The sequence below is a fragment of the Puccinia triticina genome, chromosome 2A (assembly GCF_026914185.1).
Source record: "Puccinia triticina chromosome 2A, complete sequence".
In the NCBI taxonomy this organism is placed as follows: Eukaryota; Fungi; Basidiomycota; class Pucciniomycetes; order Pucciniales; family Pucciniaceae; genus Puccinia; species Puccinia triticina.
Genome location: NC_070559.1, coordinates 3,519,228 through 3,545,621, shown reverse-complemented (window position 1 = coordinate 3,545,621; position 26,394 = coordinate 3,519,228). Strand labels below are relative to the sequence as shown.

The 26,394-nt window shown below is 50.3% G+C and overlaps 3 protein-coding genes across 3 annotated transcripts; all 3 read right to left on the bottom strand.

Moving 5' to 3' along the window:
• Positions 1–215: 215 nt before the first annotated feature.
• On the bottom strand, positions 216–1,800 carry PtA15_2A355 (uncharacterized protein; the record flags this gene model as incomplete). Its single annotated transcript, XM_053166368.1, has 7 exons — positions 216–235; positions 297–763; positions 830–1,116; positions 1,191–1,259; positions 1,325–1,417; positions 1,490–1,583; positions 1,646–1,800. 7 exons carry the CDS (start codon positions 1,798–1,800, stop codon positions 216–218), a joined length of 1,185 nt encoding a protein of 394 aa, XP_053017597.1.
• Positions 1,801–2,675: 875 nt separating this feature from the next.
• On the bottom strand, positions 2,676–4,478 carry PtA15_2A354 (uncharacterized protein; the record flags this gene model as incomplete). The annotated part of the gene is made up of 6 exons (XM_053166367.1): positions 2,676–3,038; positions 3,136–3,342; positions 3,405–3,665; positions 3,736–3,861; positions 3,939–4,097; positions 4,176–4,478. 6 exons carry the CDS (start codon positions 4,476–4,478, stop codon positions 2,676–2,678), a joined length of 1,419 nt encoding a protein of 472 aa, XP_053017596.1.
• Positions 4,479–8,766: 4,288 nt separating this feature from the next.
• Positions 8,767–9,097, bottom strand: PtA15_2A353 (uncharacterized protein; the record flags this gene model as incomplete). Its single annotated transcript, XM_053166366.1, has 2 exons — positions 8,767–8,783; positions 8,905–9,097. The coding sequence occupies 2 exons, from the start codon at positions 9,095–9,097 to the stop codon at positions 8,767–8,769; spliced, it is 210 nt and encodes a 69-aa protein (XP_053017595.1).
• Between the last annotated feature and the right edge of the window lie 17,297 nt (positions 9,098–26,394).

The window sequence follows — 26,394 nt, the reverse complement described above, 5'->3', positions numbered from 1 at the left end:
AAGAGGGTACAACACACGGGCGTCGGGCGTAAGAGAGAGCACAAAGGGGGTCCAGAAAGAAACGCAAGAGGCGATTTTGGGCGGATTATTAGTAAGGTGATGGTGATTTTTTTTTGGGTTTTTTTGGGGTTAGGTGTGGGCAATGAAACAAGGGGTGTAGGCCAAGCAGGGGTGGACCAAGCAGGTGTGAAGGTAGATGGCGCAAGAGGGGGTCTCTAGGCGGTGGAATGGAAGCCTGGAGGAACAAGGTGTGGGTGAGTACTCATATAGAGGGGGGAAGGGAAGGGAAGGCTTACTGGCGATCTCGTCGAAGAGGAGCTGCTTGAGCTCCTCCTTACTGATCTCGTCCTTCTGGCGGTCGAAGGCGAAGAAGTCCTCGTCGAGGGGGGGCGCGACGGGCTCGTCGTCGGGGTCGTGGTAGGCCTCGAGGTAGGGGTGCTGGAGGGCCTGCTGGACGTCGAGGCGTTTCTTGGGGTCGAAGGTGAGCGTCTTGGCGAGGAAGTCGATGGCGAGCGGGGTCGCATTGGGGTACAAGGCGGCGAAGGCGCGCTTCTTGCGGAACGGGAGCGCCCGGATGTAGTCCCGCGACCGGCGCGAGTTGATCGCATAGAACTCGTCCAGCGTCGGCGTCCCCAACACGTCCAGGATCAGCGTCAGCTGGTGGTGGTAGTCGCGCCCCGGGAACAGCGGCCGGCCCGAGAGCATCTCGGCGAGGATGCAGCCGACGGACCAGACGTCGATGGCCTTGGTGTACTGCTTGAACCTGGGGCCACGTAGCAGGGGGTCAGCTGCTGCTTGATGTGCGCACTCGGCGGGGAACAAGACGTACGTGAGCATGATCTCGGGGGCGCGGTACCAGCGGGTGGCGACGTATTCGGTCATGAAGCCGGTCTCCTGCTCGGCGGTGCGGACGGAGCGTGCGAGGCCGAAGTCGCACACCTTGAGGTCGCAGTTAGCGTTCAGGAGCAGGTTGGACGGCTTGAGGTCGCGGTGGATGACGTCGGCGGAGTGGAGCGCCTTGAGCGCGCGCAGGGTCTGGTAGATGAAGTACTGGCAATGGTCGTCCGAGAGGTCCTGCGTCCGGATCACCCGGTGCATGTCCGTCTCCATCAACTCCTGTATCCATGGCCCGGCGTCCGTCAGTGGTGCTCGTCGGCTTGGTGCCCAGCGCAGCGGGGGGAAAGACTTGCCTGGATCAAGTATACCTCCTTGAAGGCCTCGATGGTGGGCGGACGGATGATGTCGACGATCGAGATGATCTACATGCGGCCGATGTGGTCAGCCCGGTGCCAAGGGGGGGGAAGGACGGGAGAGATTGGCGCACGTTTTCCGACACGTTTTGTTCCTGAAAGTATTTGAGCAGTTTGAGTTCGCGGAGCGTGCGCAGACAGAACATGGAGTGATCGAACGGGGTGATCTGCGGGGGGGGGGGGGGGGGGGGGGGCTGGGTGAGCAGGGGGTGGGTGGAGCAGACAGGGGGAAGACGGACCTTCTTGATGGCGACTTTTTGGCCGGTGGGCCGATGGACGGCGGAGCAGACGACGCCGTAGGCGCCCTCGCCGATGACGTCCATGACGTGGTATCTGCCACCATCACTGGTCAGCACACATGGGAGAGCGGGGAGGATGGGGAAGGGGGGGCGTACTTTGAGCCGACGTTGAAGCGGACCCTCCGGGGCTCGGCAGGGGTGCGCGAGGCGGGGGCGGCTTTCTGGCCGGCCGGCGCGGGGGCGGTCGAGGAGGGGGCGGGGTTGGCGGGGCCGGCGGTGGCGGAGCTGGGGAGCGCCACGGCTGCTGCCATCTGCAAGGAGAAAACCGCAGTCAGCGACGGCCGCGGGGGACTGCAGCGGGGGGGGGGGGGGGGGGACTCACACTCTGGAGACGTGTGTGTGTGGGGGGTGTGGGGTGGGCAAGGAGCGGAAGGGGTTCAGAGGCAGCTGGGAATCGTCGGGGTGGGCTTGGGTGTGTGTCTGGGGGGAGTGAGGCTGGGGTGGGGGGTGGCCTTAAGAGTGTGGGCTGGCTGGCTGTGTGGGTCTTTCTTGGCGGGAGGAGTGTGTGCGTGGGCAGGAGTGAAGGGGCGCAGGCTCGAGCAGCTGGGGGCGTGCGGAGAAGGGGCAGGGGATGATCAAAGGCTGGCTCGGGCGTGGGAAGCGCTCAAAGGGCTCCTCCTTTCAGCCAGCCAGCGAAGACGGTTGCCAGCTCGATACAGGCCGCCCGTTGCCGGGGAGCTGCAGCCGCCTCGCCCGCCAGCCGGCGCTCCAACAGCCACCCAGCCCTCCTCCGTTGCCACCCACCACAGCCAGTCTCCGCGGCCGGACAAAAGGGAGACCCTGCAGTGCCAAGCCAGCCTGCATCCCGGAGGCCAAGCCGTCCATTCATTCCCAGTGACCCACCACATGGCCTGAGCGAATTCTGCCCGCTAGAGACACATCTGCTAGCACAATTCGAGAGATGACACCCAGAGCAGGCTGCTGGACTACGGACAGACCCCCTCCGTCTGTAGCACTGCAGCACTGCAAGAGCCACCTTGCGGACCAATGGAGTCCATTCAAGGACTACCGAAGGCAGCTATTGTCTCCCATAAACCACTCACAAGTTAAGACATACACGAGATTCAAAACATAACGGAGAACATCATATTCATAGGGCGGTTAGAGGATCAGGTGGAAAGAACCGTCAGTTCAGCAGCAGCTTCCCCAGCCTTTCCGAGCGGCCGACGGGCGCAGACGCAAGACTGTCGAGGTCGTAGATCAGCCGGGTGGCCAGGACGGTGGACACGACTCTGCCGGACAGCTGTTTCCCGCAGTAGGCGGAGATCTTGTTCTTGAACTTGAGGTCTTCCTTGGTCACCTTATTCCGAGCGTTGTCGGATGGGATGAGGTCAGTATAATAGGAGGGCATGAGGAGGGAGCTAAGGGAGGACACAACTTGGAAGGCACGGCTGGGATCGAAGATGCAGAGGTCGCACTGGAACCCGGGCGCGAGGAAGCCCTTGCGGTCGTCCAGGCGCGCGAAGGCGGCGGGGTGTTCGCAGAGCCACTGGAGGAGCCGGCCCTCGAGCTGGGGCAGGGCCCGGGCGCGGCCCTCGGTCCAGAGCAGGCTCAGGCCGAGCCCGAGCCCGCCGATCCCGCCCCACGCGTCCATCAGGCTCCCGCCGGCCTTCAGCTCCGCCGGGCACGGCGAATGGTCCGACACCACCATCCCGATCGTCCCCGCCGCCAGCCCCATCCACAGCCGCTCCCGGTTCGCCGCCCCCCGGATCGGCGGACAACACTTGAACTCCGCCCGTCCGTCCGGGATCGTCTCCGCCGCTAACGTCAAGTAGTGCACGCACGTCTGCTTCCTCCCCTCATCATCAACACCCACCCCCGCTTCTTTGGGCGACAAACAGAGGAGCGGGCATACCTCGGTCGTCAGCGGAAGCCCGGCATCCCGCCGCGCCTCCTCGATCATCGGCAGCGCCTCCGCCGCACTCAGATGCACGATGTGCGTCCGCAGGCCCGGGTACTTCTTGTTCAGGCGGATCACCAGCGCGACGGCGTCCTGCTCCAGCCGCGGCGCCCTGGAGGCCAGGAAGCTCGCATACAGGTCCGGGTCCCGCTCCTCCGCCCCGCGCGGCTCGGCGCTGGCCAGCTCCGCATGGAACATCAACATCGACCCTGCATCCTGTCGTAACGGAAAACAGAGCGATCAGGCGGTTGCGTAAGCTGCGCAGAAAGAGAGGGGGGGAAGCGACCTGGAGGATGGCCATCGCTTTCTCCAGGTCCGCCTCCGACACACTCGGGAACTCGGCGACGCCGGAGTCGATGAGGAAGCACTTGAAGCCCTTGACGCCGGCGTTGACGAGGGGCAGGAGGTGGTCCTAGACGCAGGGACGCGCGAAGTGGTGAGGGCCCAGAAACGATGGGAGGGGGGGGGGAGGGGGGGGGGGGGGCTGACCTGGTTGCCGGGGACCACGCCGCCCCAGAAGGCCACATCGACGAGACATTGGCCCTCGGCCGCCCGCACCTTTTCGCGCAGATTGGCCAGGGTGGTTGTGGGCGGGACGGCGTTGAGGGGCATGTCGACGAGCGTGGTGACGCCGCCGGCGGCGGCGGCCTGTATGTGTGTGTGGGGGGGGGGGGGGGGGGGTGAGCGGCGAGAGGGATGGGGGAGACGGGGGGAGAGAGGACGCACGAGGGTGCCGGTCGCGAAGCCCTCCCAGGCCGTCCGGCCGGGCTCGTTGAGATGCACGTGCGGGTCGACCAGCCCGGGGAACACGAGCAGCGGCCCGGGCACATGGTGGTACTCCGTGTCCGCCCCGTAGCTCTCCGCAGGCACCAGCCGGCGATGCACCGTCGTGATCAGCCCCGTGTGCACACTCGCCTCGATCGTCGCCGGCCCCGGCGCACTCACCGCCCCCCCCTCGCTCGGTAACATCGCCCGCTCGATCGCATACACCGCTTGCTCTACCGTCGCCCCGCGCGCCGTCTTCTTCATCGCTCGTTGGTTGCTGCTCGCTCGTACTTCGAGGTGCGGGCAGAGGGTTGGGCTTCGTCCCCTGAACGCGGGGAATCGGCTGTGCTATGTATTACCGTATCAAGAAACCTTAACTTGGCTGTGGATTTACACCCTGCTAACTACCCGAGGACTTGCAAACACATGGCATTTTCTGAGTGTTTCTTCCTTCAAGTCCTTCCAGCGACGTGCGCATTCCGAGCTGCATCACACAAACACCGGCAGACTACCCCGGTCCCCAGCCCCGAGACAGCCAAAGCACGCCTCTTGCACTCCGAAGCGCTCAGAACCCTGACTTATCACAAGTCCCTCGCTTCAGAGGGCCCTGGTACAGCCTGGGCTGGCGCAAAGCGCGACCTCCGAAGGAGGGACTTGCAGGCAAAGCCAAGAATTTGGCTTGAGAGCTTTCAGGGTTTTGGTGGGAGTTTTTTCCCGCTCCCCTTTCAGGGGTCTTCTCCTTGTGTGTTCCTATCGCCTGTGGTGCCAGATTTTTCTCTTTCTTTTGGTGCCAATCACCGCTTTTTCCCCCTCCACAAACTCCTTCCATCCCCCTTTGAAGTTTGTGATTTTTTTTTTTGTTTGGCCAGAAGTGTGTGTGCAAATTCCGAGAAGATCCATTTGGACTCAACTTAAATACAGAGCTCCATCGTCCATCCACCTTGACTGCTGAGCAAGGGCAACACTCTCCTTCAAGTGTAGATATCACAAAAGTCACACTACATTGAAGCTGAGATGCTCAGCTATCCCGTGTACTTCAGCTTGCTGACTCACAATGAGTGCGCGCTGTGTAATGCAAATTTGATTCAAAAAGTCGGCCAAAAGCCACAAATTTCCTGAAGCTCTCACGCGGAAAAAAGCCAATAACTCATAAGCCTCCCATTGGGAATGGGAGATGCTTCGCATCAGGGTGCTCTTCAGCTCGCTGACTCACAATGAGTGTGCGCTGTGTAATGTAAACTAGGGTTTAAGGGCGGCTTTGCCGCCCTGTGACCATTAATTCCATGTCAACTGCAGAAGTCATGTAAAAAGTTCCGACATAATCACATATCATTACGGGAACAGTTCTTGAAAAGTTTAACCAAGTCGCGGCTTCATGACCCCTGGTGAAGCCTGGTCCACTACTTAGTGATGCCACACTAAAAAGGTGGATGGTACCTCAATTCCAAAGTCGCAGAACACAATTGAGAGAAACATTTAATTATTCACAATAAAGATACAATTTAAGACATATCTATTAACTACATTGAGGATATCTTTTGATGTTCCAATTTGGAAAATAGCCAATTTATCAGGAGAAGTCACTCGTAACAAGGCTACATACAATTGACCATGGGCAAAAACATGAGACTTCAATAAAAGTACTACATTAATCAATGTTTGGCCCTGGCTCTTATTAATAGTCATCGAGAAACATGCTACTATGGGGAACTGATTGTGATAGAAAGAAATCTTAGCCTGGGCCTCCCCCTTGTATTGCAGTGTTATCTTCGTTAATGTAACTTCTTTTCCTTTGTGAGACCCTGTCAAAATCTTTGCACCCATTTTCCACTTTGTTAAGCGCGTCACCATCATTTAAGTGCCATTGCACAAGCCTTGCGGAATATATTACAGGCATTCCAATTGCTAAGGATAAGCGGTGTTCAGGAAAGCCAGGGAAATCCAGTTTATTGAGACTTTCTTCTAGCAGGGAGTCCAAGGCTTCATTGTCCGGTCTATCCACTGAAAATGACGTCGACACCTCTACATTCATCTTTTCCATAACAGCGCAACTAAGAGACCACGTATTAACATTAAGCGGAGCCAAGATGCACCGTGAACTTAAATATTCCATGTAACTGTTCTGGGTTCTGCAGCATTCAGTTTTGATCCCTCTGTACAGATATCCAACCAACTTTTGGATCAGGTCATCTGGAGAGATTGCTAAGTTCACGTTGACCGTTCCCAATTGAACCTTCTTGTTTGATGCAATTTGAAGTTTCCCTTTGCCGAGATCGAGTAGCTCTTGGCCGAATCAAGCGGTAGTCCCGTCAGAGTCTTTGCTCTGCCTCAATCTCATTTTAAGAGTCAAAGCGTGCTTCTTGACTGCTGCCCATAGGTATGGAGACTTTAGAGTTGCGTGGCATGACGGAGGACACTCCTCCATTCCAACGACGGGAAGAGTTTGACAAAAGTCTCCTGAAAACACAACACACTTTCCTCCAAACGGCTGCTCATTATTAGTCACTATTTGAAGAGATTTATCCACTGCTTGGATAGCTTGGAGGTGCATTGTCACAATCTTGTCCCAGAAAATCACGTTGGCTGCGATTAAATCCCGACTGTATCTTGTTGAAGCATCAATGTTGCATAAGGTCTCATCATTGACTGTCAATGGGAGTTTGAAAGCAGAGTGAGCAGTCTGACCTCCGTTGAGTAGGAGCGCTGCTACCCCTGTCAATGCGACAACTACACATTTCTTACAATTGATTGTCATCCCGTTGATCAAGCTGTTTAGGAGGAAGGTCTTCCCAGTTCCGCCAGGCCCATCAAGGGAGAACAGTTCAGGTAGTTGGTTATTAACCGCATAAATCACATTATCGAAGAAGAGTCGCTGTTCCGCCGTGAAAATCAATTCATTTTTCTCCAAGCAAGCACCGACCGCGCCGAAGTCGATAATATCCCGCGGCCCATCAAACATTTCCATCAAAAATTGATCCTTTTGCGAAAGCTTCAAGCCCACCAACTGAAAACAATCATTCATTTCCGCCAGTGTTTGACTCATAAGCCACAAAGTCGGGCCTCGGATTTCCTCTTTGGTGGGGTTTGTTGCGCCATAGCGGGTGGCGAGTTTCAGTACAACATCATCACCCAGGTTCTTGAAGTGGTCTTTGAACAGTTTTTGTGGAGACGCAGGCGGGCTGTAGACCAATATTATTGCAAATAATAACCGGAGCTCCCAACCAGTCTTAAAAAGGGCAGCCTCCGCCAATGCCGCATTGTATTGATTGTCATTAACCAAAAGTCCCATTGCATCCACCGCTTCACAAAAAGTACCGTAGACTATTCCATCAACCGTTTGGAGATCATGGAATGACAAGACACCGCGTTTATGCAAGAGGAGGAGGCGTATGTAATACCGCTCCCCTTGGTGGATAGAGATAAAGTGCAATCTCCCAACAGCTTCAGAAGCTTGGACCCGGGCCTTCCATTCATTATTTTCCCAGTAGAAATAAGTGGGGAACTCTTGATAAGTCAAATCTTGGGCAGATTTCCCCGATAAGTCAAATCTTGAGCAGATTTCCAGTCAATGTGGGCCGCTAGCAACAAGAGGGGAAAAGGAAAATTATTACACTCCTCATGATTAAGGGACCATAAACACAGTCTCATCTTCCCGGGTTTCGCAGCCGTCCTCAAAATGGCAAGACACAGAGGAACTTGATATCCCGGGACACGGTCTCAGTATCCCGGAATTGGCAATATAGGAGGGAATTGGTGATTTGCAGCAGATAGGGATACGGCCAAGAGCGGCATGTAAGTGCAGAAGGTGCCGAGGTCGGCACAACAACAAATGAAGCAAGGACCAATAGCGGTGAATATAGAGAGAGAAGCGGGCTGAGGGTCTTACCTTAAGCGGAAGTCAAGGAGCAACTTCCTCATCCGGAAGGCTTCACAACCAAAAATAAGGGGGAAAATTAAAAAAGCAATGATGAGATGAGGATCGGGGCCACAGTATAAAAGCACACGGCCTGTAGACCATTGAAGGTCATTGCTTGGCTCCTGCTTGGCGCCAATTGCTCAAGGAGCCAAGCAATTGAGGACAGTCGGTACCTGTAGCTTTTTTGATGGCAAGGAGGGAGGAATGCTGTCAAATTTTTTTTTGGCGGGCGCCTGTTGGTCCCGTTAATGTTAAACTGCTAATTTGATTCAAAAAGTTGGCCAAAAGCCACAAATTTCCTGAAGCTCTCAGGCGGAAAAAAGCCAATAACTCATAAGCATCCCATTGGGAATGGGAGATGCTTCGCATCAGGGTGCTCCGCACCCCCAGTCCCGGGAGGCTTAGTTAAGTCAGTCAGAACCTGTGCATGAGTCAGAAAAAGAGGGCAGAAAAACAAGTCTATTGTTATTTTTGCTTGCAGAGCCACCAAAAACATGTGACCTAAGCTCATAGAGGAAAGAAGTTTGATGGAATGAGATTCAATGGAATAATATTTGCAAATCTCTTTAGACTAAATGCTGTGTATCTAGCAGCCTACTAGAATCCAGGGGCTTCAGAACAAGATTGACAAGAGATCTATGGCTTCTCAATGGCTGTTAGCAAATTACGGTTGATCTCAGTCATTATGTACCGTCCTCATCTTAAAACATGTTCAAAAGAAATCAAACTTCAGGAAGTCTTGCAACTGCTTCCTGTGTTTTTCTCCAAATTCACCAAAAGAACCAGCCATCTCATCCAACATGTCCTTGATAGCTGCCTGATTCCCACCCCATTCATATCTGTTGCGAGCAATGTGATATCGGGCCATTCTTTTCACCAGCTTGAGGAGGTCTTGAGGCGCTCTGCGGGGTTCTGGAGGCTTGAACCCTAGGGATGTGCGCAGGATCATCACAAATTCAGGAGCCATCAACCTGATTCAACACATTACTCATGATTAGTACAGTGATCTGAATCATTCTGTCAAAGATGGATCTTGCATTACTCACAGCTCAGAGAAAGCCCGTGTGTGTAGTTCCTCTTCTATGAATAAGAACAGATTGACAGTATTAAAAACCAGAACTCTAGCAAGTTTTCCAGATTCTAGATCATCAATGGATGTGGCTTTGGGGTGATTGATAACCAGATGTCTGACTATCTCCTTCACATCTTCTTGATTCAGCTCAGAGCGGACTGGCAAAGGAGGTTTGTTGTTTCCACTTTGCGATGGATTGGGATACGTCGGCTCATCAAAAGAGCTGAATTTATCCACGTATTTCTGGCATGAAAAGCCCTCAAATCCTCCATATCTGCTGCCTGCATACAAGGGCTTTCCTCCTGACTTCAAACTCTCAACTCGGAAAATGAAGTTGATCGTGTTTCTCTCCCTTCTTGTCAGAGCTATTCATGCATTGTATAAAAAAAACAATAAAAATTAGAAAGCAAGAAAATGTAAGGGGAAAAAGTATATAGATACCTTGGCAGAATTTATTGAGATACGGCTCAGACCACACATCTGTCAAATTTGCCATGCTCATCCATTTGGATGCATATTGAGTTTTTATTTGGAGGAAGGTTTTGGCATAGTAAACGTACTGATAAACTAGGTCCTCTTTTTGAAACATAGATTGGATTGCTTGAGGGCTGATGAGTTCATTTTCAAACAGAAAATCAAGGATTTTGAACACATACTCCCAAGCTGCAAGGGTGTTGCATCTTGGGTAGAACTGAAGATATAAGTCAGCAAATATGATATTGTGATTGGTTATGAGCTTTTGGATTTTCCCAAATAAAGGAACAGATAATTTGTCAAAGATTGGTTCCCAGATATGATCTGGTAGATCTGATGGTTCACTTTCATCAGCGACAGCATTCTTTCTCCCGGAATTCCCCAGCTCGAGAAACTTCCATGTAATGAGTCTTGAAATGTATTGTTTTGATTCTTGGACCAGTTCCGTTCACCAGAGATGCTTTCAAGGCACTCGAATGCAATTGCTTTATGTTAACTTCATAGCACGTTTTGCTTGAACCCCCGGATGTGGTGGTTGTAAGTGTTGTACAACTATGGCCGGGATTTGGTCATATTGGTCCCAACATCAGTTGACGCTTTGCCCAACTCATCCGCAAGTCTTTTGTAACTCAGTTGACACCCAGATGGAACCCAATGAAAACCTCCACCAAGTTAAACAAGAAAATGATTAAATCATATTCTTAGTTGTCCCTCTCAGCCCCTAGTCACTATATGCAGTTGACCTGAGTCAAAGTATTAAACTTTGAAATCTGTCACAGCAGATGTTTGTTTTGATAGATCCCAACACCACCATACACATGGAGCAGTGATCTTTTGGTTGGACCAGTCGAGCTCTGTCAGCAGCGCATCCTTAGGGACCGAGTATGCGGACCCAAGAACCTGCTCAAACACTTCAGGCAGATCGGTGTACATCTGTTATGCAGTGTTATGCCATTAGTTGCATGATAAGCATCATCTATCTTCTGCTGACACAAGTATAAACTAGAAATGCATGTATCGACACTGTTGAGAGATACCCCCTAATATCCAGGGATACATCCCCCTTCGGGTCTTGGGTTCTTCTTCAGCCAAAAAGGGACAGCATGTCAAAGGCCAGTCTGCCACCATAAGTGTTGAAGTGCAGGCAAGAAACTCGAACCTGACATATCGTCCCGCTTTCACCCCCCAATCCCAGCTTTGAAATTGAGTTCTAACTCCATTATGGCCGGAGTTTTCTGCCTAGGTCAAATCGTTCTTACATTTACCTCAACATACTCCATCGCTCCCCTTGATGTTCCTCGTGTTGCTTTCCTTCAGCGAGGTAACCACCGAGTACACGTGTTAGGTTCAGCAACCCAGTCTTTTGGAGATCTCAGCGAGGTTCAGAGCAGGTGTGTCGGACAGTTGCTAGGACCTGTTGGAGGATGTTCCACTCGAATGAATGAAGCAAGATTTCCGAGTTCGGACCCTTCCTTAATTAAACTCCACGCATTTGTTGCCACAAAGACTCCAACACTTTCTCAACTTTGGGGTTGTGTTTTCAGTCGTTCGATGGATGTTCAAACGGTTCTTTCTGCATTCTCTAGAGCAGGCATTGAGCTCCTGTCAATCTGGAACTACAACCCAACTATTTTCTTCGACATACCACACCTTATGTCTGCCACTCATCGACTTGGCCCATCTGATGATGACCGGTGGCTTCAGCCATACCTTATACGATGCCGCACAACATTGAAGGATCACCAACTGAGCGCCCTCAGGTTTTTGAAAAACAACGAATCCAACACAGACACTATCTCACAACTCTGGAACCACCCGGACAACAGATGGATCAGGGATAATGTCGATGATTCGACTGGACCAATGACTAGCGATGAACATGCAAAACCACGAGGTTCAATACTTGCCGATGACATGGGTCTTGGAAAGACATTAACAGCGTTGATTTTCATTCTAGCCACTAGCCAATCAGCCCTGGATTTTCGCCGTTCTAGTCTTGGCAATACACCACTGATGTCTGCTGCTACACTTATCATATGTCCTCTGGCGACGCTTTCGAACTGGGAGAACGAAATCCGAATGCATTTTCATGCACAAGCGATTCCCTACTGTGTTTTCCACGGGAAAAATCGAGGAGGTATAACACTCGAGGAGCTAACATCTTCAATGGTTGTCCTGACAACATATGAGATGATTGGGACGGACGAGGACACTACGACGAGCCGGCCGATGATTGAACCCTTAAATATTTGTTGGTTCAGGATAGTGTTGGATGAAGCTCAGTGGGTTAAATTGAGAACTATGTCCCAATGATTTCTTTCAGTGCAAGAAAGAGAAACTCATTAATTATATATATGTGACATATAGTATGATCAGGAACCGATGTGCTACCAGGACGAAGCTTATTCACCGTCTGAATGCAAAATTTTTCCTATGTCTGACTGGGACTCCCCTGCAGAACCGCTTGACAGATCTGCAAAGCCTCGTCCAATTGTTGAGGATCAAACCATGGAGTGACGAGTGGATGTGGAGGAATTTCCTCATACCTAACATAAATGTCGGCTCAATCGAAGCAATCAGATCGTTAACCAGGCTCATGGAGGGAGTATGCTTGCGGAGGACGAAGGATGTCTTATTGAACCTGCCACCAAAGACCGAATATGCTGTGGTTGTCCATCTCAGCGCTGAATGGGAGAAAGTGTCACATGAACTCCATCAGACTTTTGTGGAGAATTTTGGAAGATTGAGAACATCAGCCGATTCTTGGGATTCAGGTGAATTCTTCCGCCAACTTACGAGGATCCGACAATTTTGTAATCACCCACTTTTTGCAAGGGAAGAGATCGAGTTCGGGGTGAATTGGGAATGGAATCACTCTGCAAAGTTGATTCACCTGATGGATAAGCTTAATAAATTTGATGGTCAAGGAAGTCAACAAAGCAGACCAAAGTCTGTAATATTCTCAAACTATGTTGGCTTCTTGAACATGTGAGTGATTCAACTGAACTCTGAAGGTTGAACTGAGGTTCGCAATTTTACATCTACTCTGCTGACAAAAACACTGGTTTTCTTGTAAGAATTGAAATCGGCCTCAAAGCGAACGGTATAAAATCCACATGGCTCAAAGGGGAAATGAGCATATCACAGCGTGACAAGAGCCTTGATGGTTTTCGGGGTGATACAGGGTGTGACGTACTGCTTGGGTCAATCGCAGCAGCAGGGGTGGGGATTGATTTAAGATGTGCTGAAAATGTTTTTATCATGGTGAGTGTAGACAAGGCAAGAAGCATATGCACAGAGATCTAAAAAGAGTCTTATTTTTCAAGGAACCGGGTTGGAATCCGGCGATGGAGGCGCAAGCTATAGACCGTTTGTATCGGTTGGGGCAGGTCAAGCCAGTGAGTGTATATAGGTACTATGTACATGGCACGTTGGAGATGAACATATACCAGGTACAGAGACGGAAAGGAGAATTGGCTATGTACGTGAGTTTTCTTTGAAGTTGTTAAGCTCCCTTTGGTGACAAAGCGAATGATCCGTATCGTATTCCAGGTTGAGCGTTCCTTCGGGTGGTGATGAACAATACAAGGCAGCTCAGTTAATAATGATGAACATGATTAGTTGAATCGCATACTCCTGAACTCACAAAATAGTTGAATCATTTCGAAAAGCTCAGAGAAGTTCATGTAAGGTTTTGGGTTGAGGAGTAGTTTTTGTGCATTGTCAAGTGTATTGATGTATTCGGGTGCGTAGCAGTTGATTGGTAAGTTTATCGGAACGTCAGAAAACGTGGTAAGAACAGAAGCCTGAATCAAGCGACGGTTCTCTATTGTAAAGCTGTCTACAAATTTCGGGCCTTTGGTGTTCTTCTTCTTGTGGATGTGAACTTTGTCCAGTTTCTGTGCGAGGAGGCTGAATTCAGAGGACCTCCACAAGAGAGGAACTTTGACAAGTGACTTGTCCGGAAGCCTTTCCGTTTCAGATGAGCATTTAATCGGATCAAAGAGCCCCTTCGTTTCATTTGATACGTCAAGCGTGGAGAGTGTCTGTTGGCGGTGTGTCTGAAGCTGGAGAATATCATTCTTGTGATCAATGACCTGGAGCAAATATGAGTCAGAAACCCAGATGGCTTACCTGACTCCTCCACTTGGATTTCAACTCGGATTTTTTCTTCTTATCCCGGCCGTCTGTGGAATACTTTCCCAACCTGAGCCCCTCAGCACGCCCAAGGAACCATCGATGCAAGGTACCCATGTGGAGTTTTGGATTGGAAGCTTCGTTAGGGTCGATGTAGAATATCTTGAAAACACCAGACTGATGGGCATGTCTCCAGTGTTTGAGAATGAATTGAGCAATCGCCTGATTCCAGGGCGAGTCCCAAGGGTGCTGCCACGCGAAGGTTGCTCCAGGAAATCCAGATGCAGTAAGATCTTCCAAATACAATGTGCGGAACACAACAGGTATCTTCTCGTTTTTGAGGGAACAGGCACTTTCCGGAACTTGAGATATGGGATGGATCAATATTGAGTGTGGAAGGGCGCAGCCTCTATGGAAATCTTGTGGGGAGGGAGAAAGCCTCCATACCTCAGAAGATTTGGTGTTCATGTCTAGCAGGCAACGGGTGAAGGAAGAAATACTTCTACACAGAGGTGACGTTGATTTGGGGAGTACAGTAGAATAGAAACTATTGATTTTACGACCGTTGGTTGGAGGATTGTTCCCGCTGAAGTGAGAGTGAGCCGAAATTTTCATCGTGGGATGTTGTGTGAGTGTTGGGGCAAAGTCTGAGAAGGAATTCGCGGCAGGATCTTATACCCACGAAGGGTGATGTGGGGGTGAGGGTTGGGTGAAGACATGGCCCGCATTTCTACCCTTTGTTTTGTAACTCTCAAAGGCTTATCGGTAGGGAGATATTGCATGAAAGGGCGCACAGCATATTTTTATGTAAAGCATTTCGTGCAGGGTCACATGTTTGGCTTGCTTTGGTTGACGTGTTCTTGTCATGAAAACGTACGCGCGTACGTTTTCATGACAAGATGCCTGGAGTCCGACTCGAGTTTTCGCAATGGAATGAAGCGGACAGTCGTTCAACATGTCCAATTCACCAACAACACCAGGTACCCCCGGGCAGAAGCTACCAATGGCTTGTACACGGCAGGACGACCGCCCCATGCCCTCAATGGTACTTAAACAGAACACAGGCACCCCATGCGGAAATATGTGTTGCGATTGCACAGTCCACAGAAGGTTTCTTCACATTTAGCTCCTGTGGGAGTGGCAGCACTATCATACTTGATCTATCAAGCCATCAAAAATTGATGGTGTGTGTGCTATCGGTGTGGACTTTGGAGTGCTTGATCCAGAATTGTATGTAATGGGGCATGAGTATCACAAAATTTGGAAAGGGTACAGCTTCAGAAGTGGATGTTGAGTTACAGAGAATTCTGTTTGAGATAGCCTAAGTCCAACGGTTTGGCTTTGACAGAATAGGCAGTGTCCAGAGAGAAAAAGTTAAGGGTTTGTCAGAGGCACATGCCAAATGTGCGGACTCGGAAGAGGGAAGTGCGGCATTGACTGTACCTTGGTGGAACAGCACCTCCACACATCTATTGACCATGGGCCTATTCCGAAGAACCCGGCGCAACATCGGTGGTGGCATCTTTTGCAAACTCGACGGGCCCTAACATAAGTTGACAGTATTAGTTGCTCGTGTGCTGAAGCCGACATGGGAACGCAAGGAGTTCAAACCTCTTCCAAATCGATTTCTTCTGGCCATCCAGGTGGCCTTGACGTTGGGGATAGCCCAGTGAGGAATTTTGTGGTCGAAGGCATCGGCATCCAGTTTACACTGGAGGTGAAAACAGTGATTCCAATTCTTCCAGTCACGGGACCAGTTTTCTTGGATGTCGACCGGAGCGGGTTCCCTGTCAGGGGGAAGTTCAATTCCGTCTACAACACGATCTATCCTCTCTTGCATGGCTTTGATCCAGTGCAGTTGGGTTTGATTGAAACTAAAAGTGGAGGGCATGATGGTATTTTCAAAAGTGGCACTAGCTTCGGTGAGGAGATGACAAATGGGGGTGATGGGTTGATTTTCAACTTCCCCAGTGGCAGGGGCTGTTTAAGTTCAGCACACTGATCTGTTTAAGGTAGTAAGCTATGTGTTTTACTGCGAGTCTCAAACATCCCTGAGGCCAAAACAAACGATTGAATAAGAAGTGAGCATGTTGGACCTTAAGTGGAATTAGTCACTGCAAGATATGAATTTCTGATGGCCCGACAATCTCCCCACCACATATGAATCACCTGATCCACAGGTCTTCTGGACACCGTGCGTATGCATGGCTTGCTGTGAAGATTTGGAGAAAAACACAATACATAGGCTGTGGCACAATTCAGATCAGAAGACGTGCTTTTTGATTCTTTCCACTCCAATGCCCAGCTGCAAACATGAATTTGGGAGGTGACGTGACTCCGCTGCATTGGCCACATGATTGAGGGTGATTCAAAGTGAAACTACACTGCATATCCTATCAAGAAGGATGCCGCAATGGCACGCAAACACACAGCTAAAGGCTCCCTGCCTCTTGTGTGACTTTCGAAATCCGCAACGTCAACGTAACCCCCAACACCCGCTCCCATCCTTCATTTTATTCCATGAAGTCAAATCATCCCACCTACGTATGTCATTGTACATCTTCCGGATGCAATGCTACACAGCATCAAGAAGAAGGAATCGGGGTGGTCCCAGGAAGAGTACTGTCAAAGGTTGCATATCAAGCACACCAACTTAAAGAAGCCCAGTTACAATCACGGACATTAGTTGTCTCTCGGCCACAGCTTGGAGTTGGTAGCTCATGTGAAGTAAGCTGCCAGCATCTATCATCCATATGGTCTGTCATGCTAATCATGAGGTGTTCGACTGTGGAACAATATGGCACCAACAGAATGGACCAACTCCTCCTGCCGTCGTCCCAGGTGAGGAATCCCAAAGCAGTGTTCGGCCTCTGCTACTGGAGGAAGATTTCTGTACACAAGTCATGGTGCAAATGGCACAGTCCGTCCTCAGAAACCGACTCAGCAAGTCAGGTGCATCCGACTTCCTTCAGGCGGCTCGTGAAAATGTGGTCTTGCTCTCGAGAATCTGGGCTACGGGGGATACCGATACCGCACCCAACGCTTCAAGGATTGTGGCCCAGATACCCCACACCCGTGAAGCTGTTTTTAACCGTCTTGGGATTAACCCCACCATCACTACGCAGGTTTGCTGCAAGAAATGTTTTGCTTTGTACCCGACGGGCGATCCTCAAAACCCTTGCCCAAAAAAATGTAACCGGCCCTTCCTGTCCTCGTATCAAACATTTTGCAAGTGGGCAAAGGCAAATGAAGTGAAGCCAGAATGTAACACTGACCTGCATAAACTGAACCGCAAGAATGAACTGAAGCCGTTGCGTACCTTCAGCTATGTCAAACTTGAGACTTGGCTCAAGGCACGACTTTCTGTATCACACTTTGAGGCTCTGTTAGATTCCAGCCTCGTTGCTCATTCTGGAAGTGCTGATGGGATTATGGAGGATGTGTGGGATGGAAAGGTGTGGCAGGAGTTTCCAGAGACTGAAGGGGGTAACGGTATCTTCACCAAGAATTCCGGGAACCTTGTATTCAGCCTTTATCTAGACTGGTTCAATGCGGAAGGATCATCAAACCTCGGTTCTCACAACTCTGTCGGTGCAATTACTCTGATATGCTTGAATCTCCCGCCTGGTGAACGCTACAAGATCGAGAACATTTTTCTTTTTGGCGTGATTCCTGGCCCTAAGGAGCCCAGCCTCGAACAAGTCAACCATCTACTGCGTCCTCTAGTAGCGGAGCTTCAGTCCTTTTGGGAGGGAGTCCGATTTCAATCCACCGCATCATACCCAAACGGCCGGGTCATCCGCGCGGCACTATTCCCCCTGATTGCAGACCTTCCAGCACTACGCAAAACAGCTGGCTTTGGAAGTCATGCAGCAACCTTATTCTGCTCCTTCTGTCTGATGGATAAGAAGGACATCAAAGAAATAGACCCATCAAAATTCCCTGGACGAAGCAATGAGCAACACCTACTTCACGCAAAACAGTGGTTAGCACTCAAGAGCTACGTCGAGCGCAAACATTTCATGAAGAACCATGGTGCAAGATGGAGTGTTCTTAATGACCTACCGTACTGGCTTCCAGTAGACCATTGCTCAATCGAGCTTATGCATGCTCTCGTTCTTGGCGACTTGAAAGATCACAGCATGCGATTCTTGTACCTCCCGTCAGCAGCGAAACTGCTGAAATCCACGCAGGAGAAGGAGGAAGAGTGGCAGATGGATGACCACTATTCGGCTCTTCCATTCACTGACCTCTTTCCCTCCGAACCAAAGAAGAATCCGGGAAAGCGCAAGCGTAATGAGGAACCCAATGATACAACTGAAGAACTCGGGCGCCGGCCGAAGAGAGGCAAAGTACCCGAACCAGGTCCTTCAACAAAAGGGAAACATTGTGCTGTTTCAGGAGCTGAGTGTCAAGCCTCCTCAGGGCAAAGCTCTCACACCACCCAAGGAAGCCACTCGTACAAACTACGGGCTCGAAAACAAGCGGTTTACGTCGAATGCAGCGAGAATCCAGATACTGAACACTCCGAAGACAACGGTAATAGTGATTGTACTGAGCGGGGACCCAAGAGAAACAAATCGTTGACACCACTGGGAAAGGAGGGTGCTATCTCGCATCGCATGAGGCCTGATGAGCTTGAGGTGGTTCGAAGAACACTGATTCACACTACCATTCCATCCTGGATTGACCGAGTTCCCCACAATTTAGGGGCAGCAAGTCATGGATCCCTCAAGGCTGCCGAGTGGCTGATTCTCTACAAGGTTTACTACCCAATGGCCTTGATACCTGTCTGGAAGAAAACTTATGTGGAATGTGCGACAGCAGAAGAAAAGGAAAGAGTTTCAACATTGCTAGACTCAACCACTCTTCTTTCCAGGATAGCACATTTCCTTACCTTGCCAAAGATCAACCCCAAGGATCTACCAGAACTTGATGACCTCATAGTCAAATACCAAAAATGTCTCCGCAAAGGCTGGCCGCAGCATCCAACTAAGCCTAACCTGCATTTGACACAGCACTATTCTGATGTCATACGGAGGTTTGGTCCACCTAGATCAACAGCGGCATGGGCTCAGGAACGCGTTAACGGGATGCTGCAAAGATTACCAACAAATCACCACCCTTGTCAGTCTGTTAATGCTCATTGTGTTTGCGTCCTGTGCAGCTGACAAATGTCACACCTTCTTGTGTAGCCGAGATTCCCAAGACCCTGTTGAAGAATTGGCACATAAACTCCACCCTTCAAATCGTCACCCGCGGCCAGAAAGAGAACAAAGCCCTGTCGGTCAGCACAGCTGTATCAGAGATGGAGACTGAGAGGCCAAGTCGGGATCTCGATGCGCAGATGATGAAGAAGTGGAAGCGAGCTATTGCGGGGAAGGAGTCATCCAGGGGAAAGCTTGCTGCAAATCCCACGGAACTCAATGCTACAGTATCGACCAGAAAGATGATGACCATCAATGGGAAGAACTTCTCCACAGCCCGGCATCATCTCGGAAACTCGTATGTTGAGTATTTATTTGGTCGCGACCAAAGGTTTGGCACAATCGAGGAGATATTTTGCTCCATACAAACCCCGGGGAAAATCTGGCTCATAATTAGCCCTTTCAAGGAACTGGACAAGACGGAGGATCCATACAATGAATATCCTGACCTGAATTGCCGATTGGTTCGAGACGAGTTGGAAGTGGCTGTTGTCGTGGAGCAGGAAAAAATTATTGGACATGTGGCAGTCCTGAAGAACCCCGGTGGAACATTTGGCATTCAAAGTAGAACTGTCACGGCTGTTGGATTAGGTACATTGGTCAGTATTTGTATTCTGATGCGGTTGTGGCTGTTCTCTGACAGTTTGTTTGTACAGGGATGGGAAGGGCTTGTTTGATGTGTGAGAAAATTACGCACAATGTTTGCTTGCATTTGGGCTATTTTGAAAGGGGGTGTTATGAAAGGGGCAGATTTACCTCTGAGGCACGGTTCTTGGGTTCCTGTTCTTCTTTATCAAAACTGCCTACTCTGTATATAGTGTGCCGATGTTGTTGTCAACCCAAGGTTATGTCCACTACACGATTTCCCCATCAATCTTGCCCCCCCCCCGTGTCTGATCATTCGTTGAGGAATCCAGAATTAATTTTGATCGGAAATTCTATAAGTTGCCTAAATTTATATCATCTTTCAACTTGAACTGCCCAATATCATGAATGCTGAACCGCTCGGCGAGGACTCTGGAGAAGGAAATGAAGGCCTTGGTCAAACAGGAGCTCCAACGGGAGCTGGGGGATCCGATGCACAAGATAACGGACGCGAGCATAGCTGGATAACCAATATCATCGACAGAATCCTGCCCAACTTGGCTGACGCACCTGATGGTAGTAGATCTGCTGGTAAAACTTCTCCCGTCCAGTCTTGAGTCAATTATGCGTGTGTTCTTGTTCCAGTGGAAACTGATCCTGCGTTGTGTTTTCATCTTTCAGGATCAAGGCCTGCTGGATCGTTGAACACTGAGAGCATCACTGAACGTCAGCGATTGGATCCCAACTTCATCGTTGAGCATGCCAGAGGGGTAAGAGCTCATGAAGAGGAGCGTGGGGCTCGGAGCCGGGAGGAACGCCGAGCACGCGGAATCGCTAAAAAGGCCACTCTCAATGAGCACTGCGACAAATATTCTCGTGGAATTCAACACTTCCTCAAGTTCTTTCTAGGTGGACCGACGGACCCACAAGACTATCCTGCATCACCGTCATCCCAAGAAAAGGAGGCTCTTTACTGGGTGGACGGGCGATCAAGACTGATCATTGAGCAACTCGAGCGGTTGCGTTCCAGTCTTTCTTCAAGATCTACCGCCGAGCAAGATTTCTTCCTGGCACAGGCCGAGAAGGAGATTCGGAAGAACATTCCACTGCCGGTGTTCCACCCAGCTCCGCGAAAGGGCGATCTTGGAGGAGGAAAGCCGATCAGTCTCCAAACAAAGGGCGATGTTGAGAGAGCGCTAGCCTTGGCCGGAATCTCGAGGTTCACATTCGATTGGCATGTTCCCGGTGATGAGGATTCGACTTGGAACTCTGTGGTTGTTGAAGTGATGGGATCGAAAGCGGTGGAATGGCTCGGCCGATCGATGAAAATAAGTCAGGAGGAGTCCGGACAGGCCGCTGCTATTATTAATTGTTGGCTCAAAACTAAATCTAAGGAGATCCAGCAGTACGGAGGTATGGATCTAACCGAGTACAACTCTCTCAAATCCAAAAAAGCGACGAAGGCATTATACCAGAGGTGGCGCAAGAAAGTAAGTGTTGCTTGGCCTGCTCAAATTGATTTTTTCTGTCACATCAGCTGATCTGTCACTTCCCTATTGAAACAGATCAAGGATGCGCGTTGTAGAATGGCAGATAGCGTCTTTCATGAAATTCCTCAACTGGCTGTGGTACTGGAGGACAACGATTGCCACTCGGACATTGAAGACGGACCTGATGGAGGAAATCCGATCAGCGTATTTCCGCCTTGGCGTAGCATTCACCTCACCGAAATACTTCACCATCTCGATCGCATGGTGCAAGTCCAAGCTACTCATCACAAAACCATCGAGACAAACAAGAAGATGTACGCGCGTTCGGCCCGCAACCACAAGAAGAATGTTGGAGGACCAATTGGGGTTGCGCGTGACTGGCCAAACGATTGTTACGATCAAGCGTTTTGGAGAGGTCTCAGCAAATTCGAGCAGGACACTATCTCAAAGGTCGACAAAGTCGATATTGAAAATCTCGCTCTGGGGTTGACCAAGCTTTGCCGAACAGGACACAACACGGGGACTAGTGGACCACCAGATCGAGGAGGGACAGGGGGGGCTCAGAAGCGTCGTCAGTCTCATGATCATAGTGAAGGGACGGGTGGTGGGGTTCCTGGTCCCAGTGGATCGATGAATGTTGACTGAGGTAGAAAATACATGCTGTGTCCTAAATGTAGTTTATTCTGTTCCATGGCCGTGGAGAAAGTGTTTTGGCATGAAAATTTCATCTACTATGTCGGACCGGTGCTGTGTCTTGAGCTTCTAGATGTTACAGATGGTTTCCATCGATCCCGCAGTAGCTGTTCGTGTATTTCAGTAATCTCGTCACAAATGGTGTGAACAATGTGGCATGTGTCCCCATGTGTCCCCAGCGACGCCATGTCATGAAAACGTACGCGCGTACGTTTTCATGACAGACGGCTGAGCTCCAAGCCCTATTGGCACTGGTGCCTCTAGCAGGCATCCATTGCCCCAGCGAGCACCCTGAAGAAAAAGCTGAGGCCAATGCTGACTCAACGGCTGATGAAGGGTGGTGTTATCCTTGATTACGGCTGACTTCATCCATCCTTCCCTTGTACTTGTCACCAACATGTGGCCTTGTTGGTGGGAGGGAATTTGGCAGTCCACTTAAGCTTCAGGCACCCATCCGACCCAACACGGGCCGTTCCATCTGTGGCAGAGGTCCAAGCAAATTGGGGGTACAGCCACATCAAGCAAGATAGTTTTCTTGAAGGTCTTCCATTCAGGTCACAAGGTGTATATTCATGCCATGACCGGTGGGACCATCCCTACAAATCTTGAAAGTTGATTATGGTGTTCCTTTGTCTACCTTTGTCTATGCGATCCCGGAGCAACCCAGAAAATCTCTGCTCAGAATTGCTTACATCATCCTTTGTGTCTTAGAGTAGATCGTGGGTGCACTACACCCTTTGTTGCCGCCTCACCTAGAATCCAGTGCACTACATAAACAGGCACTTGTCCTTCCTGGTTCAACAATTCCCTCACCTCCCTCAGCATCACGACCCCCGAAGATTTGTCCCATCGCCTCTCTCCAATCTCCCCATCGGTCCAATTACCTCGCAAAGCACTGCACCGATGAGTAGCAATGATCCAGACCCTGGTCCCCCGGTTCCTCTACCAGCCCAGTCATCCATTTCTTTGGAGGATCCCTCCACGCCTCCACCAAGTAAGACATCTTTCCACTGCACCCTTGTTGTTCCTCCTGTCTATATCTGTCACTGACTCAATTGTATAGCCTTACAATTTATACAGCAGAACTTCCCTGGTCAGCCCTTGCCAGCACCGACATTTGAAGAGTTTGCGTTGTCCTCCACAATTCACAGCCTTCCCGAGCCCCTCCACCCTGGCCAATCTGTTCTAGAAAGCGAACTTCAGCAGATTACCGCTGAAGAATTCAATCGGAACATCAAAACTGCTGAAACGACTCTACTCGGCTTGACCAACTTGAAGCTCCCCAGGAGTTTGAAGCGGAAGATTGCTGAATGTGCTCATGACATCGAACACTCCAAAAAAAGTACGTCTACCATTGATCATTACACACATTGCGCATCAGCAAGGACTAATTGATCTTGTTTGCTTCAGCATTTGAGCAGACTGGGGAAATTCCAGAAGACGAGGGGATCCGGATCAATCAAGCCCGGCCATCTCGTGTCTCCTCCGCCATTGCAACCTCAACATCCACATCGACCAAAAAACCCACCAAGCGGATCAAAAAGGCCCGCTCGGTCAACCCAGCTTCCCTTCTGACCAAAGGCGATAAACCCGCGGCGGATGTCAATTCAACTACTGTAGCAACCATTTCTGACGGTCATGATGCCGCCCCCTCTGGCGCCAACAACACATCACAGGCCCCCTCACCTCGTCCAGCCACCACTCTTGGCACCCCTCCCCCGACAAATCCCAACCCTATCACGCAAACTAAATCTCCGGTGGAGGTTTCCAAACCCGTCGACCCCCCAGATTCCCAGTCGGCACCAGAGGCATCACACGGTGCAAATTCTGGCTCTGCCGATGTAAATGGTGGTATGTTGCCTCATTGTTCCTTGTCTTTTTTCTTTCTTTTTTTCATGTACATCTTGATTCAAGCCGTGAAGCGCTCTGACAGCTGACTACATCTTTGAAATACCCTACCCTTGTCTGTCCCCCTGTAGACGAACATCATCACTCTGAGGAAACGCAACTCCTCGGCTCAGGTCTTGAACCCACTCCTGGGAATGATACTTCTCAGGCTTCTCAACTGCCATCTTCCTCACAGCCTAACCCGTCGGCCAGTGGGGTCGGAGGAACCACTGGCTCCTCGACATCTTTAACTATCCTCCAGTCAACCAACGTGTGAATGTCGGTCACTGCGATTGATCATGTAGTTGGTGGAGTGAAGCCAAATTGGGAGCGGTACAAAACTACGTGGGAAGCACTGTCCAACCTTGCTCTATTCCGAGCCCAATCTCTTCAGAGCCCCGGACCGCACGAGCCCCACTTGCACTTCGAAAGAACAACCTGCTCCTATGCGGCCTGGATCAAAACCATTGCCTCAGTGGGTAAGCCAGGAGTACCCTTTTTGATACCATCCAATCACTTAGCTGAACAAACGTGTGTGTTCTCCTCTCGCCCCAGCCGATGACTTTTTAGCTCCATCTCCAAACAATCAATGGAACTGTCCAGACGTCGTGGATTTTCCCTTAATTTCAGTCTTCTCCGAAAGGGAGAAAACCGGCTCCTCCGATCCTTTTATCTCCCCGACCGTAAAATCTAAACATCCTGAGTCCACCATCATCCGTTTTCTCCACCGCCTTCAAAGTCCACCCGCCACCGTCATAACTGATTGGGCCAAAGTTGTTGCTGCTTCCGTTGAGGTCATGGCTTTCAAGCTCTACAACCCTCCACCTCCGACTCCTGATACCAATCACGACACCCTCACCCAAGGCCTTCAGGTCCTCGAATGGGCTGAAGGGCTGAAGAAATCTCTCTCCACTTATGAAACACCTCCAGACTCTCAACCAACCTCGGCTGCCCCGGATGTTGAAATTATTTTACGCTCTCACGCCATCGATGTCCTGACAGATTTTGCGAAGACCATCATAGATGTCTTCATGGGCTACGTCATTTTCCAAGTACACGCCCTCAGTGGACCTCCGTTAACAAACAGCCAGCTCCAGCAACAATCCCGAGCCAAGAAAGCCTCAGGCAACTCATCAGTATCCGACCCCTCTGCGCTCAATTCAACTTCCCAAGATTCTCCCGTCAAGGCCAATAAAGCTGCTACACGGCGACTGCAATTATTCCAATCCAGGCATAACTTCCAGCCCCTCACCTACTTTGTTCTCGGTGGGGTTCGAGGCCTCTTCATCGCTTCGAAAAATTACCGTCACACCCCTGTGTCTGAATGTATGTCGTTCATTCAGTCAATGGCTGTGATAACTCAGCACTCAAAAGTCCCTCGCACACCCGAGGAACCAATTTGGAAGAATCTGTCAGCATACCTGCTCCAAATCTTCCAACCAGCATTCCAGTCGCCAGGGAAGATATTACCACTTCAAAAAAAGCCAGACCCGCATGAGCTTGCGCAGGCCATTACCGTCGACTTTCTAACCCATTGGAGGACGAAGCAGCCTACCTCTCCATTTCTGATCCCTCAGGCTCCCCATCAGATAACCAACAAATAAGGCAAGCTTCATTTTGTAGTTTGTGATCCCCCATTCCCTACTTCCTTATCCGACCTCAACCGACCTGCCTACATATCCTATTTTGTTATGCTTCTTGTGTGGGCTTCTCTCATGTTGCAAGCAATGTGAAACACCCGTCTCTTTTGTTTCACTTGGTTCATGGTAACTTTCACCATCCGAAATTATGACTTCCATTCAAAATGTTGTCTTTTGGGGAATTCCAAACCGTGGAGCTATCCTTATGTCAGATGGAACCGAATGCCAATTTTGGATTTGAGAAATCATTTGAGAGTAAAAACGCCCATGACCTCCGCTGATTTTCTTCTCCCCACAATCCACCAGATTTGTCTTGCTTGCACTCACACCTTGATACCTCGCTGTGTAACAGGAGGACACACTTTTGTGATAAGTTTCGCATAAGTCTCACCCAATACAGAGTAAACATGTGAAAATTGTTATCCGCCCCCCCCTTTTGAAGGGTGACCTGCCTGCCCCGGCAAGGAGAGATCCAACTTGTGCCGCCATCCAAAACACCTTCTCAAAGCACCAGAACTTCTGCTGTTAGCCCTCCCCCCCGGTGTCACACATCAATGAGACATAAATCATGATTTTACATACCAGTGAGCGCATGGAATGGTCACCACTAGAACCTTCCTCTTTCTTGAGGCCTGGTGGTGCTCGACCATCCACTCTTATCCCAAGAAACTCATGAACTTGTAAAAAAAGGAAAATCAAATCATTAAAACGTATATCTACTCAAGTGAGAACTCATCAAATAAGTTGAGAGTCAATCATGAACTGTTGAAGTCAGTGAATCATGATTCACCACCGCTTCTTCTCGATAGTCCCCCCCAGGGGAGATCGGGGTTGAAGGAGGCGCGCAGTGAAGTTGAGTGGCCACACTTGCTGCGCGGGAGAATTACAGTGTACTCTGCAGTTTACAGTGCCAGCCTGTATGTCCGATTATGTCCGCCCTGGCGGTCAGCTGTAATGTGATCAGGCAGGCTTTTACTATGGAAGTAGGCTGCAAGTTTACCCCTTGGGATTCCCAAACCAACGGTGGGTTGCAGGCACGACAATTTTGACCTATCTCGTGTGAAGAAGATGGAGAAACA